We start from the raw sequence: 20,735 nt of genomic DNA, 5'->3' as shown, positions 1-20,735 counted from the left end.
GCTATTAAAAATGACATTTGTGACTTTCTTCTCCTTCCAATTACTACAGATGTTTCCATTTTTGTGTTTCTTTCCTTTTGGTGAATGATATTTGGAGACTCCTGCTCTAGTCGCTCGTTAAAGAAAGAAGCGACTCGTGACAAGACCAGGCCGCTCTGACATGAAGCCCCCCCCCATCTCAAAGCACTCGGGTGCTCCGTCTTGTTTGGGGCATTTGGAAGGAACGAAGAAGCAGCAGCTACGGAAGGACGTGTAAACGGATGTTCTGACTGACTGGTTGCTAATGCGGCTTGGCTGTGGTGTTGTAGCAGAACGATGAGGCTTCCATTGTTTGCGTGAGGGCGCCATCTTCGTTCAGTGGCAGAGCGCCGTGTGCTGTGCGGCCACACGCCAGCCGATATGACAGCACGCCATACGTCATACACTTCCACAACGCACCCCGTGTCGCCGTACGGGGTTTAGCGTTCCAAAGCATCCTGTTCCGTGAGGTGGTGACAACCTGCTTGAAACCAGACTGTGATGATGCTGCAAATAGACTTGGACCAACCTGTCCCACGTTCAAAGATGAGTACCAGAAGTGTGGATCCTTCTGCTTACTCCTGTCATTCACGTTTGCCCCACTCAACCCGCGTGGGTGCTTTTGATGGCTACATCAGTGGTGGTCTTTCTCCTATGCTTCTGCTCTTGTTCGAGGTCGGCATCAAGTCTTGGACATCTTGGGGAGAATAGCTTTGATGGTGGAAGGTGTAAAATTTCCAGAAGACACTGTGGTCTCCAGTCCCTCCAGTCTGTGAGAGGCGGCGTCGGTCTTACTGGTGCTGCACTCCAGGAAGGGCATCCCGATCTTCTTGACTTGTCCATCTCTGGTTAAAAGACAGCTGCTGCAGAGCAGCCTGAGGATGGCTCTCCGCATGTCCTTGCTGGTCAGGGTGTAGATGATGGGATTAAGGAGGGAGTTGAACATGGCGATGCCCAGGAAGTAGTCAGCCTTGAAGAGCACGTCACAGCTCTTGGTCGGGCAGAAGAAGTCGAGCAACAGGAGGATGAAAAGCGGCAACCAGCATGCGATGAAGACCCCCAGCACGATGGTGACGGTCTTCAGCAGAGCCATGTACTTTTGCGACTTCCGGTACAGACCTTTCCTCTGGGGACCCGATCCGAGGCGTTGGGTGTTGGACTTGACGATGCGGAAGATGCGGACATACAGCACCACGATGGACATCAGGATGGCGCTGAAGATGGTGACGCAGAAGAGGATGTAGCTCTTGGCGTAGAGCGGCAGCACGGTGGAGCACCGGTCCAGACGACCCATACAGTTCCAACCCAGAACCGGCAGGACCCCCAGGAGCACGGACAGCACCCAGCTGGCTCCGATCAGAGCAAACATTCGGCCTTGCTTGTCGCCCTGGTAGGGCTTCATCCTCACCATGGTAACGTGGCGCTCAATGGCGATGGCCAGGAGGCTGATGACGGATGCGGCCAGCATGATGAACACGCCCCCTTCCCTGAGGAACCACAACACGGGGGTCATGTTTAATGTGTTGGCGCCGGACGTCATCAGGTTTAGCATGTAGGTGAAGCCTGCCAGCAGGTCGGAGAGCGTCAGGTTGCCCAACAAGTAGTACATGGGCAGATGGAACTTCTTGTTCTTCCAGATGGCCACCAGCACCACGCTGTTTTCCACAACGATCAGCAGGCAAACCAGAAGGAAGACGATGGCCTCCGGCTTGAGTCCTTCCTTGTACTTGTTCTCTTTCAGCTTGCCCGTGAAGTTGTAATGCTCAATGATGGCCGCGTTGCTCTGGTACTCCCCAAACATCCAAAGCAACGTTCTTGCTGAGGGGGACGTGCTGATGGCAGACGGCATGTTGGAGGTAAGAACTGCTTTTCATTGACGGTATGTTCACAAAATGAGATCCTCAGATGTGGGTCACGCGGTCCTCGGCTGGTGCATTCCTTCCTCTCTGGAGGCTTGGAGATGTTTTTCAAGTCCAACTGTGGCATGCAAGTGGTCCTGTGGTTTTTCTCCAAGTCACATTCTCTATGCTTCGGCTGGACGCTAGGGGGCGACGCCGGGCAGCCTGCACGGGTCCGGAGGAGAGGAGCACAGAGTTAGAACCGTAATGGGACCGTCATACCGACACAAATATCATTCATCGTGGTAGCCGCAGCAAAGTTGACCAAACTGCTCAGTGATGCGATGCAGGATTCTAACGCTTTTAAAGCTATGCCTCGTTTAAAAGCTCATTTCATAGTCGCTTTGTCTGTTTTTAATGGTCGGGATAAAGGAAGAATTCAGAAGGCTAATTTGCATGCAGAGCCGTTTCATTCGAATGCCGTTTCATTCGAATGCCGTTTCATTCTAATGCCGTTTCATTCGAATGCCGTTTCATTCGAATGCCGTTTCATTCGAATGCCATTAGAATCAACCATTTGATTCTAATGTCATTTGATTCTAATGCCATTTGATTCTAATGTCATTTGATTCTAATGGCATTAGAATCAAATGCCATTTGATTCTAATGCCATTTGATTCTAATGTCATTTGATTCTAATGTCATTTGATTGTAATGCCATTTGATTGTAATGCATCCATAGACTACTTTCATACTGAAAGTCAGCCGGTTTGCATCAACTGAGCGAGTGACGGATCCGAAGTCAAACTACCAACCCCGCCATAAAGTTTCTACGCACCTGTAACAAAAAGGACATCCGGTAAAAGCTTGAAATGTAGAGAAGTGATCTCGGCGGAGGGGGGGGGGTGAGATGACTGCGACGAGCTCCTCGCACGACGTCGATATGAGTGGGAATGACTGCGGGGCAGCAGTCCACGCTGGAGTGGGTTGTTCCACAGTGCTGCCTGGTGCCCTTCAGCCATCCTCTTCCTCTCACCCCCCCCCCCCCCCCCCCCCGTTTTCTCAAAGCTCGAAAGCAGTTGGTTGCCGAAAACACCGAGTGTCTCAATAGCGGCCCCGTGTGGCCGATACTGGTACCGATCAGTGAAAGAGTTCAGGATTTGGTCTTCGTGCTTACAATCTGAATAAAAGACATCAAAATTCCCAGCAAACAAAACGTGATCAATAAACGCAATTGGAACCATGTGACTATAATGCATGTAACGATTAGGACAGTAATAATAGCAACAAAATAATCCTATACTTATTTTAACATACAAAGGAAATAAAAATGTCGTGCAAAATAAGTAAACCAAAGTAAACAGTACTATTTCTTACCGATATTTTCCCTGAGTTTGTAGGCATCAATGTACTTATTGAGGAACCAAGGCATCAGTGTACTTACTGAGGAACTAAGGCATCAATGTACTTACTGAGGAACTAAGGCATCAGTGTACTTACTGAGGAACTAAGGCATCAGTGTACTTATTGAGGAACCAAGGCATCAATGTACTTACTGAGGAACTAAGGCATCAGTGTACTTACTGAGGAACCAAGGCATCAATGTACTTACTGAGGAACTAAGGCATCAGTGTACTTACTGAGGAACCAAGGCATCAGTGTACTTACTGAGGAACCAAGGCATCAATGTACTTACTGAGGAACTAAGGCATCAGTGTACTTACTGAGGAACCAAGGCATCAATGTACTTACTGAGGAACTAAGGCATCAGTGTACTTACTGAGGAACCAAGGCATCAGTGTACTTACTGAGGAACCAAGGCATCAGTGTACTTACTGAGGAACCAAGGCATCAGTGTACTTACTGAGGAACCAAGGCATCAGTGTACTTACTGAGGAACTAAGGCATCAATGTACTTACTGAGGAACCAAGGCATCAGTGTACTTATTGAGGAACTAAGGCATCAGTGTACTTATTGAGGAACCAAGGCATCAGTGTACTTACTGAGGAACTAAGGCATCAGTGTACTTACTGAGGAACTAAGGCATCAGTGTACTTACTGAGGAACCAAGGCATCAGTGTACTTACTGAGGAACTAAGGCATCAGTGTACTTACTGAGGAACCAAGGCATCAGTGTACTTACTGAGGAACTAAGGCATCAGTGTACTTACTGAGGAACCAAGGCATCAGTGTACTTACTGAGGAACTAAGGCATCAGTGTACTTACTGAGGAACTAAGGCATCAGTGTACTTACTGAGGAACCAAGGCATCAGTGTACTTACTGAGGAACTAAGGCATCAGTGTACTTACTGAGGAACTAAGGCATCAATGTACTTACTGGCCGCCGGGACAATTTAGTTAACTCAATGCGGCCCAGGAGTGAAAGTCTTTGCCCCCCCCCCCGACCTCTACTCATATGCTAGTTGTCAGCCATGTTTGAATTGTATAACTTTATTGCTAAGCGTGCTGTAGTCACTTTCCTGAGATGCCGTAGCCATCTTTCCTTTTACTGTAATGCAGCACATTTCCCGGCACGGTGGCCATGGTCGCCAACAGCTGAAGGTCACACAAAGTCACCGGCGTGGTGTGGGTCGGACTCAGAGGGACGGGGAAGTTACGCAAGTGGAGGACGAGGGCGAGCGAAGGCTGCAGTGAAGCTTCTCCAAACAGGAAGCCGCCTCATTGTGCCTGGAAAGGACAGGGATATCCTTGTGAAAAACCCGGATGAGGTCATGGCTTGGGTCTGACTCACACGGCGGCATGGGGTGCGTCACCACGCCATGACGTGGACCAACTGAAGTCCTGGACTAGTCAATGACACGCTTGGGACTTCTTATTTCTTCGTGTTTCTGCTTTTGCCTCACAGAATGTGATTTTTAAATTTAAACAACACCTGCTGCTCCTCCATATTGGGCTCCCTGACTCACCCCCTGCACCCCCCACCAGTGATAACAGGGTTGACATGCTCTTCAGGAGGCCTGTGAGCAGGATGGCGGTTGACCCCCCACGGTGTCGCAGTGACAGTCTCTCAGCGTGGGGTCCCCTGATTAGTTGGCACACAAAGACGTGATGGCAGGCCTTTTTTTGGTTCCACAGGAGGGATCTTCTCCGTCATTGCCTTTGGCCCGCAGGCTGGGAGCACGGCGTAAGCGGTGCAGGCACACCCAGTCGTCCGTCTGCCCGGAGGAGGGCGGGGGTCTCGGTGTCCACAACGACTCTCCCGGCTCTGAGTGAGTGCTTTCCTGTGACGTTTGTATTCTTACGGAGAGGAAGCCCCTCGCTTCTGCTTGTGTTCCCGCTTGCCACCTTTGGATCTAAGCAGGGGTCGGTGAGGACCAACATGTTGCAGACTCACACCTCAAACCGAGGTTCACACCTCCTCAGCCTCAGGCCTGATTTGATTTCACATGGAGAAAACAAAGCATTCACACTTTCCCTCTTTCACACGTTTGATGCCGTTTGGACTTTTGAATATAGACCGGCTTTCTATGTTGATGACTGCCGGCGCTCAGACCGCCCGTGTTCTTCCCTGCTGGGGTGGCTTTTCTCCAGGTACGTCTCCCCACATCCAAAAAACATGTAAACATGTATAGAGACTCTAAATTGTCCATAGGTTAGATTTTATATACGTACGTATATACCAAAGCGCTGAACTCATTATTATTATTATTATTATTATTATTATTATTATTATGGAAAAGTGGTCACTGCTGTCGTACAATTTCCCAAAAAGCCCGTAAAATAGCTTCATTACAGTTTGAAAGGTCTTTAATATGTATTCATTAATATTAATTAGTATTTGTAACAAATGCATAAACTTCATTCTTGCTGGTAATTGTTTCCACTTTTGAGGACAGTATAGCGTAGCGGCGTAGCGGCGTAGCGGCGTAGCGGCGTAGCGGCGTCTGTTTTGCTCATGCGGAGGTGAAACGGGTCTTGAATTGGATTCTTTACGGTGTTACAAAAGTCCTCAGTTTGACTTGTTGACACCTGCACAGACTCTGAGGCAATTTTTTCCACTTTAGCAACGTGCAGCAGGCCCATAAGAAACAGATGAGGGGGCCTTTTCACTTTGGGCACCCCTGCATCATCACCCGGATGAACATTTGACTCTGCGTTCATTCGGGACGGATGCCTCTACAACGGATGACACACCATAGACATAGATATATAGATATAGATATAGTAGATATAGATATATAGATATAGATATAGTAGGTAGTATAGCCATGCACCCCCAGTCAAAGATTCATTCCAGCAACAAAACCGATCATATGATGAGCTTAGTATTTCAGGAATCTACTCAGCACCGCAAACTGTTCTCGTCATTCAAGCATGGCTGCAAATTAGGGCCAGCACGCTGCTGCCTTCAGGGCACCCGCTTAGTGGCCGTTCACACGGGTTAGGGTGGAAAGAATACGCCCCGATGTTTGTTGTAACGCTGCCAAACGTCATCAACGATATCCTCCTCGTCTCACGAATTTGTTGCAATCACACGCAGCCGACACCGACATCCAGAAAAACACAGCAAAGTTCTATTTGTGACGGAGCGCGTCTCCCAGAGATTTATGGGAATCCTGGAAATAGACCGCCTGTGTCAGCTTTTGGTCCGAGTGCAGCTGTGGCGGTCAGTGACCTCAGTTTGAGCTCCGACTTTGGGGAGAAGGAAGGAGAGGCTTCGATTCGTTGGACCCTCCCTCCATGCATACAAGAACCAGGAGAAGACCAACACGTTGGGACAGTTGGAGTCTGGATGAAGCTGACTTGTGGAAAAGAGTGGATGCTCCCATCGGGGTTTGTTCTGCCGATACCGATATCGCTCGCATAGCTTGAGTGTAGACTTTGAAATGTATTCATGATGAGTGCCATTGGCCCGTGGTGCCGTATATGTCCAAGGTCCTCCAACCCCCCTAAATAAGTGGCTTTGTTTTTAGAAGTGAAAAGTCCACCAGAAGAAAAGCGTGAGAGAGCTCCACCCACATCGCCGTGGTTGTGCGCTGGTGTGTTGAGCCGGCGCTCGGTCTACGAAATTAGAGCCCATGGTCACATACGTTTTTTTTGGGTTACTCAGACAACGTGTATCTTTTGGACGTTTTTTAGCTTGTGCTCCACAGTGTCACCATGCGGGACTTAGCTTTTTGTGCTCTTATTTTGTTATCCAGTTCCTGTCTTGCCTTGTTTCTGTTTTGGTGCTTTTTGTATCTCCCACACCTGCTTCTAATTTTCACCCGTCTATTGACTTCGGGTGTTTGCTCTTTCCGTTGTCGGATCATGTCGTTTTTCTGTACATCGCATCATCATTAAACACGTTTTACCTCCATTCTGGTCCTCATCTCTGCATCCTGGGGTGGCAACACTACGCCGACAGACCAAACTGGGACAGAATCATCAGACCAGGCAACCACCTCGCCAAGATGGACTTTTGGACCCTGCAGATCTTTAAGGCGATGGAGGAGGAGTGCGCACAGTTTACTCCAGTGGAGTTGGACGACATGGTGTGGGGGCCGGACAGCACGCTTATCCCCATGGCGTGGGTGTACCCCAGACCCGGCACTGACACACCAACCCGCTGGCAATGCCGACACACGTCCCGACCGGCTCCAGCAAGGCGTCATAAAGTGAAGCCGTCTCCTTCTTCTACTCCACGGCAAACTAGGTTACAGTTTGAGGGTGTTGATTTTTGAAAAAAACGTAAGGGGTTAGTATGTCGTTTTTTTCAATTTTTTCAACTTGCTGAAAATGCACTTTTCTGGTCAAAAAAACAGCGGAAACATCACACACACTCAACAGGGGGCCCAGAAGAGCCCAAAAATGGCATTAAGTGCCTGTTTTAAATTTTGTGATTTTTGACAAAAAACGTAAGGGGTTAGTATGTCGTTTTTTTCAATTTTTTCAACTTGCTGAAAAAGCACTTTTCTGGTCAAAAAAACAGGGGAAACCTCACACACACTCAACAGGGGGCCCAGAAGCACCCAAAAATGGCATAAAATATCAGTGTTTGAATTTGGTGATTTTTGAAAAAAACGTAAGGGTTAGTATGTCGTTTTTTTCAATTTTTTCAACTTGCTGAAAATGCACTTTTCTGGTCAAAAAAACAGCGGAAACCTCACACACACTCAACAGGGGGCCCAGAAGAGCCCGAAAATGGCATTAAATGCCAGTTTTAAATTTTGTGATTTTTGAAAAAAACGTAAGGGGTTAGTATGTCGTTTTTTTCATTTTTTTCAACTTGCTGAAAAAGCACTTTTCTGGTCAAAAAAACAGGGGAAACCTCACACACACTCAACAGGGGGCCCAGAAGAGCCCAAAAATGGCATTAAATGCCAGTTTTAAATTTGGTGATTTTTGAAAAAAACGTAAGGGGTTAGTATGTCGTTTTTTTCAATTTTTTCAACTTGTTGAAAATGCACTTTTCTGGTCAAAAAAACAGGGGAAACCTCACACACACTCAACAGGGGCCCCAGAAGCACCCAAAAATGGCATTAAATGCCAGTTTTAAATTTTGTGATTTTTGAAAAAAACGTAAGGGGTTAGTATGTCGTTTTTTTCATTTTTTTCAACTTGCTGAAAATGCACTTTTCTGGTCAAAAAAACAGCGGAAACCTCACACACACTCAACAGGGGGCCCAGAAGAGCCCAAAAATGGCATTAAATGCCAGTTTTAAATTTTGTGATTTTTGAAAAAAACGTAAGGGGTTAGTATGTCGTTTTTTTCAATTTTTTCAACTTGCTGAAAATGCACTTTTCTGGTCAAAAAAACAGGGGAAACCTCACACACACTCAACAGGGGGCCCAGAAGCACCCAAAAATGGCATAAAATGCCAGTTTTAAATTTTGTGATTTTTGAAAAAAACGTAAGGGGTTAGTATGTCGTTTTTTTCAATTTTTTCAACTTGCTGAAAATGCACTTTTCTGGTCAAAAAAACAGCGGAAACATCACACACACTCAACAGGGGGCCCAGAAGAGCCCAAAAATGGCATTAAGTGCCTGTTTTAAATTTTGTGATTTTTGACAAAAAACGTAAGGGGTTAGTATGTCGTTTTTTTCAATTTTTTCAACTTGCTGAAAAAGCACTTTTCTGGTCAAAAAAACAGGGGAAACCTCACACACACTCAACAGGGGGCCCAGAAGCACCCAAAAATGGCATAAAATATCAGTGTTTGAATTTGGTGATTTTTGAAAAAAACGTAAGGGGTTAGTATGTCGTTTTTTTCAATTTTTTCAACTTGCTGAAAATGCACTTTTCTGGTCAAAAAAACAGGGGAAACCTCACACACACTCAACAGGGGGCCCAGAAGAGCCCGAAAATGGCATTAAATGCCAGTTTTAAATTTTGTGATTTTTGAAAAAAACGTAAGGGGTTAGTATGTCGTTTTTTTCATTTTTTTCAACTTGCTGAAAAAGCACTTTTCTGGTCAAAAAAACAGGGGAAACCTCACACACACTCAACAGGGGGCCCAGAAGAGCCCAAAAATGGCATTAAATGCCAGTTTTAAATTTGGTGATTTTTGAAAAAAACGTAAGGGGTTAGTATGTCGTTTTTTTCAATTTTTTCAACTTGTTGAAAATGCACTTTTCTGGTCAAAAAAACAGGGGAAACCTCACACACACTCAACAGGGGCCCCAGAAGCACCCAAAAATGGCATTAAATGCCAGTTTTAAATTTTGTGATTTTTGAAAAAAACGTAAGGGGTTAGTATGTCGTTTTTTTCATTTTTTTCAACTTGCTGAAAATGCACTTTTCTGGTCAAAAAAACAGCGGAAACCTCACACACACTCAACAGGGGGCCCAGAAGAGCCCAAAAATGGCATTAAATGCCAGTTTTAAATTTTGTGATTTTTGAAAAAAACGTAAGGGGTTAGTATGTCGTTTTTTTCAATTTTTTCAACTTGCTGAAAATGCACTTTTCTGGTCAAAAAAACAGGGGAAACCTCACACACACTCAACAGGGGCCCCAGAAGCACCCAAAAATGGCATTAAATGCCAGTTTTAAATTTTGTGATTTTTGAAAAAAACGTAAGGGGTTAGTATGTCGTTTTTTTCAATTTTTTCAACTTGCTGAAAATGCACTTTTCTGGTCAAAAAAACAGCGGAAACATCACACACACTCAACAGGGGGCCCAGAAGAGCCCAAAAATGGCATTAAGTGCCTGTTTTAAATTTTGTGATTTTTGACAAAAAACGTAAGGGGTTAGTATGTCGTTTTTTTCAATTTTTTCAACTTGCTGAAAAAGCACTTTTCTGGTCAAAAAAACAGGGGAAACCTCACACACACTCAACAGGGGGCCCAGAAGCACCCAAAAATGGCATAAAATATCAGTGTTTGAATTTGGTGATTTTTGAAAAAAACGTAAGGGGTTAGTATGTCGTTTTTTTCAATTTTTTCAACTTGCTGAAAATGCACTTTTCTGGTCAAAAAAACAGCGGAAACCTCACACACACTCAACAGGGGGCCCAGAAGAGCCCGAAAATGGCATTAAATGCCAGTTTTAAATTTTGTGATTTTTGAAAAAAACGTAAGGGGTTAGTATGTCGTTTTTTTCATTTTTTTCAACTTGCTGAAAAAGCACTTTTCTGGTCAAAAAAACAGGGGAAACCTCACACACACTCAACAGGGGGCCCAGAAGAGCCCAAAAATGGCATTAAATGCCAGTTTTAAATTTGGTGATTTTTGAAAAAAACGTAAGGGGTTAGTATGTCGTTTTTTTCAATTTTTTCAACTTGTTGAAAATGCACTTTTCTGGTCAAAAAAACAGGGGAAACCTCACACACACTCAACAGGGGCCCCAGAAGCACCCAAAAATGGCATTAAATGCCAGTTTTAAATTTTGTGATTTTTGAAAAAAACGTAAGGGGTTAGTATGTCGTTTTTTTCATTTTTTTCAACTTGCTGAAAATGCACTTTTCTGGTCAAAAAAACAGCGGAAACCTCACACACACTCAACAGGGGGCCCAGAAGAGCCCAAAAATGGCATTAAATGCCAGTTTTAAATTTTGTGATTTTTGAAAAAAACGTAAGGGGTTAGTATGTCGTTTTTTTCAATTTTTTCAACTTGCTGAAAATGCACTTTTCTGGTCAAAAAAACAGGGGAAACCTCACACACACTCAACAGGGGCCCCAGAAGCACCCAAAAATGGCATTAAATGCCAGTTTTAAATTTTGTGATTTTTGAAAAAAACGTAAGGGGTTAGTATGTCGTTTTTTTCAATTTTTTCAACTTGCTGAAAATGCACTTTTCTGGTCAAAAAAACAGCGGAAACATCACACACACTCAACAGGGGGCCCAGAAGAGCCCAAAAATGGCATTAAGTGCCTGTTTTAAATTTTGTGATTTTTGACAAAAAACGTAAGGGGTTAGTATGTCGTTTTTTTCAATTTTTTCAACTTGCTGAAAAAGCACTTTTCTGGTCAAAAAAACAGGGGAAACCTCACACACACTCAACAGGGGGCCCAGAAGCACCCAAAAATGGCATAAAATATCAGTGTTTGAATTTGGTGATTTTTGAAAAAAACGTAAGGGGTTAGTATGTCGTTTTTTTCAATTTTTTCAACTTGCTGAAAATGCACTTTTCTGGTCAAAAAAACAGCGGAAACCTCACACACACTCAACAGGGGGCCCAGAAGCACCCAAAAATGGCATTAAATGCCAGTTTTAAATTTTGTGATTTTTGAAAAAAACGTAAGGGGTTAGTATGTCGTTTTTTTCATTTTTTTCAACTTGCTGAAAAAGCACTTTTCTGGTCAAAAAAACAGGGGAAACCTCACACACACTCAACAGGGGGCCCAGAAGAGCCCAAAAATGGCATTAAATGCCAGTTTTAAATTTGGTGATTTTTGAAAAAAACGTAAGGGGTTAGTATGTCGTTTTTTTCAATTTTTTCAACTTGTTGAAAATGCACTTTTCTGGTCAAAAAAACAGGGGAAACCTCACACACACTCAACAGGGGCCCCAGAAGCACCCAAAAATGGCATTAAATGCCAGTTTTAAATTTTGTGATTTTTGAAAAAAACGTAAGGGGTTAGTATGTCGTTTTTTTCATTTTTTTCAACTTGCTGAAAATGCACTTTTCTGGTCAAAAAAACAGCGGAAACCTCACACACACTCAACAGGGGGCCCAGAAGAGCCCAAAAATGGCATTAAATGCCAGTTTTAAATTTTGTGATTTTTGAAAAAAACGTAAGGGGTTAGTATGTCGTTTTTTTCAATTTTTTCAACTTGCTGAAAATGCACTTTTCTGGTCAAAAAAACAGGGGAAACCTCACACACACTCAACAGGGGCCCCAGAAGCACCCAAAAATGGCATTAAATGCCAGTTTTAAATTTTGTGATTTTTGAAAAAAACGTAAGGGGTTAGTTAGTATGTCGTTTTTTTCATTTTTTTCAACTTGCTGAAAATGCACTTTTCTGGTCAAAAAAACAGCGGAAACCTCACACACACTCAACAGGGGGCCCAGAAGAGCCCAAAAATGGCATTAAATGCCAGTTTTAAATTTTGTGATTTTTGAAAAAAACGTAAGGGGTTAGTATGTCGTTTTTTTCAATTTTTTCAACTTGCTGAAAATGCACTTTTCTGGTCAAAAAAACAGCGGAAACATCACACACACTCAACAGGGGGCCCAGAAGAGCCCAAAAATGGCATTAAGTGCCTGTTTTAAATTTTGTGATTTTTGACAAAAAACGTAAGGGGTTAGTATGTCGTTTTTTTCAATTTTTTCAACTTGCTGAAAATGCACTTTTCTGGTCAAAAAAACAGGGGAAACCTCACACACACTCAACAGGGGGCCCAGAAGCACCCAAAAATGGCATAAAATATCAGTGTTTGAATTTGGTGATTTTTGAAAAAAACGTAAGGGGTTAGTATGTCGTTTTTTTCAATTTTTTCAACTTGCTGAAAATGCACTTTTATGGTCAAAAAAACAGCGGAAACCTCACACACACTCAACAGGGGGCCCAGAAGAGCCCGAAAATGGCATTAAATGCCAGTTTTAAATTTTGTGATTTTTGAAAAAAACGTAAGGGGTTAGTATGTCGTTTTTTTCATTTTTTTCAACTTGCTGAAAATGCACTTTTCTGGTCAAAAAAACAGGGGAAACCTCACACACACTCAACAGGGGGCCCAGAAGAGCCCAAAAATGGCATTAAATGCCAGTTTTAAATTTTGTGATTTTTGAAAAAAACGTAAGGGGTTAGTATGTCGTTTTTTTCAATTTTTTCAACTTGCTGAAAATGCACTTTTCTGGTCAAAAAAACAGGGGAAACCTCACACACACTCAACAGGGGGCCCAGAAGAGCCCGAAAATGGCATTAAGTGCCTGTTTTAAATTTTGTGATTTTTGACAAAAAACGTAAGGGGTTAGTATGTCGTTTTTTTCAATTTTTTCAACTTGCTGAAAAAGCACTTTTCTGGTCAAAAAAACAGGGGAAACCTCACACACACTCAACAGGGGGCCCAGAAGCACCCAAAAATGGCATAAAATATCAGTGTTTGAATTTGGTGATTTTTGAAAAAAACGTAAGGGTTAGTATGTCGTTTTTTTCAATTTTTTCAACTTGCTGAAAATGCACTTTTCTGGTCAAAAAAACAGCGGAAACCTCACACACACTCAACAGGGGGCCCAGAAGAGCCCGAAAATGGCATTAAATGCCAGTTTTAAATTTTGTGATTTTTGAAAAAAACGTAAGGGGTTAGTATGTCGTTTTTTTCATTTTTTTCAACTTGCTGAAAAAGCACTTTTCTGGTCAAAAAAACAGGGGAAACCTCACACACACTCAACAGGGGGCCCAGAAGAGCCCAAAAATGGCATTAAATGCCAGTTTTAAATTTGGTGATTTTTGAAAAAAACGTAAGGGGTTAGTATGTCGTTTTTTTCAATTTTTTCAACTTGTTGAAAATGCACTTTTCTGGTCAAAAAAACAGGGGAAACCTCACACACACTCAACAGGGGCCCCAGAAGCACCCAAAAATGGCATTAAATGCCAGTTTTAAATTTTGTGATTTTTGAAAAAAACGTAAGGGGTTAGTATGTCGTTTTTTTCATTTTTTTCAACTTGCTGAAAATGCACTTTTCTGGTCAAAAAAACAGCGGAAACCTCACACACACTCAACAGGGGGCCCAGAAGAGCCCAAAAATGGCATTAAATGCCAGTTTTAAATTTTGTGATTTTTGAAAAAAACGTAAGGGGTTAGTATGTCGTTTTTTTCAATTTTTTCAACTTGCTGAAAATGCACTTTTCTGGTCAAAAAAACAGGGGAAACCTCACACACACTCAACAGGGGCCCCAGAAGCACCCAAAAATGGCATTAAATGCCAGTTTTAAATTTTGTGATTTTTGAAAAAAACGTAAGGGGTTAGTATGTCGTTTTTTTCAATTTTTTCAACTTGCTGAAAATGCACTTTTCTGGTCAAAAAAACAGCGGAAACATCACACACACTCAACAGGGGGCCCAGAAGAGCCCAAAAATGGCATTAAGTGCCTGTTTTAAATTTTGTGATTTTTGACAAAAAACGTAAGGGGTTAGTATGTCGTTTTTTTCAATTTTTTCAACTTGCTGAAAAAGCACTTTTCTGGTCAAAAAAACAGGGGAAACCTCACACACACTCAACAGGGGGCCCAGAAGCACCCAAAAATGGCATAAAATATCAGTGTTTGAATTTGGTGATTTTTGAAAAAAACGTAAGGGGTTAGTATGTCGTTTTTTTCAATTTTTTCAACTTGCTGAAAATGCACTTTTCTGGTCAAAAAAACAGGGGAAACCTCACACACACTCAACAGGGGGCCCAGAAGAGCCCGAAAATGGCATTAAATGCCAGTTTTAAATTTTGTGATTTTTGAAAAAAACGTAAGGGGTTAGTATGTCGTTTTTTTCATTTTTTTCAACTTGCTGAAAAAGCACTTTTCTGGTCAAAAAAACAGGGGAAACCTCACACACACTCAACAGGGGGCCCAGAAGAGCCCAAAAATGGCATTAAATGCCAGTTTTAAATTTGGTGATTTTTGAAAAAAACGTAAGGGGTTAGTATGTCGTTTTTTTCAATTTTTTCAACTTGTTGAAAATGCACTTTTCTGGTCAAAAAAACAGGGGAAACCTCACACACACTCAACAGGGGCCCCAGAAGCACCCAAAAATGGCATTAAATGCCAGTTTTAAATTTTGTGATTTTTGAAAAAAACGTAAGGGGTTAGTATGTCGTTTTTTTCATTTTTTTCAACTTGCTGAAAATGCACTTTTCTGGTCAAAAAAACAGCGGAAACCTCACACACACTCAACAGGGGGCCCAGAAGAGCCCAAAAATGGCATTAAATGCCAGTTTTAAATTTTGTGATTTTTGAAAAAAACGTAAGGGGTTAGTATGTCGTTTTTTTCAATTTTTTCAACTTGCTGAAAATGCACTTTTCTGGTCAAAAAAACAGGGGAAACCTCACACACACTCAACAGGGGCCCCAGAAGCACCCAAAAATGGCATTAAATGCCAGTTTTAAATTTTGTGATTTTTGAAAAAAACGTAAGGGGTTAGTATGTCGTTTTTTTCAATTTTTTCAACTTGCTGAAAATGCACTTTTCTGGTCAAAAAAACAGCGGAAACATCACACACACTCAACAGGGGGCCCAGAAGAGCCCAAAAATGGCATTAAGTGCCTGTTTTAAATTTTGTGATTTTTGACAAAAAACGTAAGGGGTTAGTATGTCGTTTTTTTCAATTTTTTCAACTTGCTGAAAAAGCACTTTTCTGGTCAAAAAAACAGGGGAAACCTCACACACACTCAACAGGGGGCCCAGAAGCACCCAAAAATGGCATAAAATATCAGTGTTTGAATTTGGTGATTTTTGAAAAAAACGTAAGGGGTTAGTATGTCGTTTTTTTCAATTTTTTCAACTTGCTGAAAATGCACTTTTCTGGTCAAAAAAACAGCGGAAACCTCACACACACTCAACAGGGGGCCCAGAAGAGCCCGAAAATGGCATTAAATGCCAGTTTTAAATTTTGTGATTTTTGAAAAAAACGTAAGGGGTTAGTATGTCGTTTTTTTCATTTTTTTCAACTTGCTGAAAAAGCACTTTTCTGGTCAAAAAAACAGGGGAAACCTCACACACACTCAACAGGGGGCCCAGAAGAGCCCAAAAATGGCATTAAATGCCAGTTTTAAATTTGGTGATTTTTGAAAAAAACGTAAGGGGTTAGTATGTCGTTTTTTTCAATTTTTTCAACTTGTTGAAAATGCACTTTTCTGGTCAAAAAAACAGGGGAAACCTCACACACACTCAACAGGGGCCCCAGAAGCACCCAAAAATGGCATTAAATGCCAGTTTTAAATTTTGTGATTTTTGAAAAAAACGTAAGGGGTTAGTATGTCGTTTTTTTCATTTTTTTCAACTTGCTGAAAATGCACTTTTCTGGTCAAAAAAACAGCGGAAACCTCACACACACTCAACAGGGGGCCCAGAAGAGCCCAAAAATGGCATTAAATGCCAGTTTTAAATTTTGTGATTTTTGAAAAAAACGTAAGGGGTTAGTATGTCGTTTTTTTCAATTTTTTCAACTTGCTGAAAATGCACTTTTCTGGTCAAAAAAACAGGGGAAACCTCACACACACTCAACAGGGGCCCCAGAAGCACCCAAAAATGGCATTAAATGCCAGTTTTAAATTTTGTGATTTTTGAAAAAAACGTAAGGGGTTAGTATGTCGTTTTTTTCAATTTTTTCAACTTGCTGAAAATGCACTTTTCTGGTCAAAAAAACAGCGGAAACATCACACACACTCAACAGGGGGCCCAGAAGAGCCCAAAAATGGCATTAAGTGCCTGTTTTAAATTTTGTGATTTTTGACAAAAAACGTAAGGGGTTAGTATGTCGTTTTTTTCAATTTTTTCAACTTGCTGAAAAAGCACTTTTCTGGTCAAAAAAACAGGGGAAACCTCACACACACTCAACAGGGGGCCCAGAAGCACCCAAAAATGGCATAAAATATCAGTGTTTGAATTTGGTGATTTTTGAAAAAAACGTAAGGGGTTAGTATGTCGTTTTTTTCAATTTTTTCAACTTGCTGAAAATGCACTTTTCTGGTCAAAAAAACAGCGGAAACCTCACACACACTCAACAGGGGGCCCAGAAGCACCCAAAAATGGCATTAAATGCCAGTTTTAAATTTTGTGATTTTTGAAAAAAACGTAAGGGGTTAGTATGTCGTTTTTTTCATTTTTTTCAACTTGCTGAAAAAGCACTTTTCTGGTCAAAAAAACAGGGGAAACCTCACACACACTCAACAGGGGGCCCAGAAGAGCCCAAAAATGGCATTAAATGCCAGTTTTAAATTTGGTGATTTTTGAAAAAAACGTAAGGGGTTAGTATGTCGTTTTTTTCAATTTTTTCAACTTGTTGAAAATGCACTTTTCTGGTCAAAAAAACAGGGGAAACCTCACACACACTCAACAGGGGCCCCAGAAGCACCCAAAAATGGCATTAAATGCCAGTTTTAAATTTTGTGATTTTTGAAAAAAACGTAAGGGGTTAGTATGTCGTTTTTTTCATTTTTTTCAACTTGCTGAAAATGCACTTTTCTGGTCAAAAAAACAGCGGAAACCTCACACACACTCAACAGGGGGCCCAGAAGAGCCCAAAAATGGCATTAAATGCCAGTTTTAAATTTTGTGATTTTTGAAAAAAACGTAAGGGGTTAGTATGTCGTTTTTTTCAATTTTTTCAACTTGCTGAAAATGCACTTTTCTGGTCAAAAAAACAGGGGAAACCTCACACACACTCAACAGGGGCCCCAGAAGCACCCAAAAATGGCATTAAATGCCAGTTTTAAATTTTGTGATTTTTGAAAAAAACGTAAGGGGTTAGTTAGTATGTCGTTTTTTTCATTTTTTTCAACTTGCTGAAAATGCACTTTTCTGGTCAAAAAAACAGCGGAAACCTCACACACACTCAACAGGGGGCCCAGAAGAGCCCAAAAATGGCATTAAATGCCAGTTTTAAATTTTGTGATTTTTGAAAAAAACGTAAGGGGTTAGTATGTCGTTTTTTTCAATTTTTTCAACTTGCTGAAAATGCACTTTTCTGGTCAAAAAAACAGCGGAAACATCACACACACTCAACAGGGGGCCCAGAAGAGCCCAAAAATGGCATTAAGTGCCTGTTTTAAATTTTGTGATTTTTGACAAAAAACGTAAGGGGTTAGTATGTCGTTTTTTTCAATTTTTTCAACTTGCTGAAAATGCACTTTTCTGGTCAAAAAAACAGGGGAAACCTCACACACACTCAACAGGGGGCCCAGAAGCACCCAAAAATGGCATAAAATATCAGTGTTTGAATTTGGTGATTTTTGAAAAAAACGTAAGGGGTTAGTATGTCGTTTTTTTCAATTTTTTCAACTTGCTGAAAATGCACTTTTATGGTCAAAAAAACAGCGGAAACCTCACACACACTCAACAGGGGGCCCAGAAGAGCCCGAAAATGGCATTAAATGCCAGTTTTAAATTTTGTGATTTTTGAAAAAAACGTAAGGGGTTAGTATGTCGTTTTTTTCATTTTTTTCAACTTGCTGAAAATGCACTTTTCTGGTCAAAAAAACAGGGGAAACCTCACACACACTCAACAGGGGGCCCAGAAGAGCCCAAAAATGGCATTAAATGCCAGTTTTAAATTTTGTGATTTTTGAAAAAAACGTAAGGGGTTAGTATGTCGTTTTTTTCAATTTTTTCAACTTGCTGAAAATGCACTTTTCTGGTCAAAAAAACAGGGGAAACCTCACACACACTCAACAGGGGGCCCAGAAGAGCCCGAAAATGGCATTAAATTCCAGTTTTAAATTTTGTGATTTTTGAAAAAAACGTAAGGGGTTAGTATGTCGTTTTTTTCATTTTTTTCAACTTGCTGAAAATGCACTTTTCTGGTCAAAAAAACAGTGGAAACATCACACACACTCAACAGGGGGCCCAGAAGAGCCCAAAAATGGCATTAAGTGCCTGTTTTAAATTTTGTGATTTTTGACAAAAAACGTAAGGGGTTAGTATGTCGTTTTTTTCAATTTTTTCAACTTGCTGAAAATGCACTTTTCTGGTCAAAAAAACAGGGGAAACCTCACACACACTCAACAGGGGGCCCAGAAGCACCCAAAAATGGCATAAAATGTCAGTGTTTGAATTTGGTGATTTTTGAAAAAAACGTAAGGGGTTAGTATGTCGTTTTTTTCATTTTTTTCAACTTGCTGAAAATGCACTTTTCTGGTCAAAAAAACAGCGGAAACCTCACACACACTCAACAGGGGGCCCAGAAGAGCCCGAAAATGGCATTAAATGCCAGTTTTAAATTTGGTGATTTTTGAAAAAAACATAAGGGGTTAGTATGTCGTTTTTTTCCATTTTTTCAACTTGCTGAAAATGCACTTTTCTGGTCAAAAAAACAGCGGAAACATCACACACACTCAACAGGGGGCCCAGAAGCACCCAAAAATGGCATAAAATATCAGTGTTTGAATTTGGTGATTTTTGAAAAAAACGTAAGGGGTTAGTATGTCGTTTTTTTCAATTTTTTCAACTTGCTGAAAATGCACTTTTCTGGTAAAAAAAACAGCGGAAACCTCACACACACTCAACAGGGGGCCCAGAAGAGCCCGAAAATGGCATTAAATGCCAGTTTTCAATTTTGTGATTTTTGAAAAAAACGTAAGGGGTTAGTATGTCGTTTTTTTCAATTTTTTCAACTTGCTGAAAATGCACTTTTCTGGTCAAAAAAACAGCGGAAACCTCACACACACTCAACAGGGGGCCCAGAAGAGCCCAAAAAAGGCATTAAATGCCAGTTTTAAATTTGGTGATTTTTGAAAAAAACGTAAGGGGTTAGTATGTCGTTTTTTTCAATTTTTTCAACTTGCTGAAAATGCACTTTTCTGGTCAAAAAAAAAGGGGAAACATCACACACACTCAACAGGGGGCCCAGAAGCACCCAAAAATGGCATTAAATGCCAGTTTTAAATTTTGTGATTTTTGAAAAAAACGTAAGGTGTTAGTATGTCGTTTTTTTCATTTTTTTCAACTTGCTGAAAATGCACTTTTCTGGTCAAAAAAACAGCGGAAACCTCACACACACTCAACAGGGGCCCAGAAGAGCGCAAAAATGGCATTAAATGCCAGTTTTAAATTTTGTGATTTTTGAAAAAAACGTAAGGGGTTAGTATGTCGTTTTTTTCATTTTTTTCAACTTGCTGAAAATGCACTTTTCTGGTCAAAAAAACAGGGGAAACCTCACACACACTCAACAGGGGGCCCAGAAGAGCCCGAAAATGGCATAAAATGCCAGTTTTAAATTTGGTGATTTTTGAAAAAAACGTAAGGGGTTAGTATGTCGTTTTTTTCAATTTTTTCAACTTGCTGAAAATGCACTTTTCTGGTCAAAAAAACAGCGGAAACCTCACACACACTCAACAGGGGGCCCAGAAGCACCCAAAAATGGCATAAAATGCCAGTTTTAAATTTTGTGATTTTTGAAAAAAACGTAAGGGGTTAGTATGTCGTTTTTTTCAATATTTTCAACTTGCTGAAAATGCACTTTTCTGGTCAAAAAAACAGCGGAAACATCACACACACTCAACAGGGGGCCCAGAAGCACCCCAAAATGGCATAAAATATCAGTGTTTGAATTTGGTGATTTTTGAAAAAAACGTAAGGGGTTAGTATGTCGTTTTTTTCAATTTTTTCAACTTGCTGAAAATGCACTTTTCTGGTCAAAAAAAAAGGGGAAACCTCACACACACTCAACAGGGGGCCCAGAAGAGCCCAAAAATGGCATTAAATGCCAGTTTAAAATTTTGTGATTTTTGAAAAAAACGTAAGGGGTTAGTATGTCGTTTTTTTCAATTTTTTCAACTTGC

At 41.3% G+C, this 20,735-nt stretch overlaps 1 protein-coding gene across 3 annotated transcripts in view; it reads right to left on the bottom strand.

The window, feature by feature from the left end:
- Positions 1 to 90: 90 nt before the first annotated feature.
- Positions 91 to 20,735, bottom strand: part of s1pr5a (sphingosine-1-phosphate receptor 5a) — a 46,385-nt gene continuing 25,740 nt past the window's right edge. For 2 of the 3 annotated variants that reach the window (XM_058050074.1, XM_058050075.1), the window contains one exon: positions 91 to 2,081. In XM_058050074.1, coding sequence (XP_057906057.1) covers positions 701 to 1,867 — 1,167 coding nt within the window. In that variant the 5' untranslated portion in view covers positions 1,868 to 2,081 and the 3' untranslated portion in view covers positions 91 to 700. Of the gene's footprint in view, positions 2,082 to 2,694; positions 2,845 to 20,735 lie in introns of those variants that run through there. The other variant, XM_058050073.1, reaches the window with a different exon arrangement.

The sequence above is a fragment of the Doryrhamphus excisus genome, chromosome 15 (genome assembly GCF_030265055.1).
Source record: "Doryrhamphus excisus isolate RoL2022-K1 chromosome 15, RoL_Dexc_1.0, whole genome shotgun sequence".
Taxonomy (NCBI): Eukaryota; Metazoa; Chordata; class Actinopteri; order Syngnathiformes; family Syngnathidae; genus Doryrhamphus; species Doryrhamphus excisus.
This window is presented reverse-complemented; position numbering and strand designations above follow the sequence as displayed.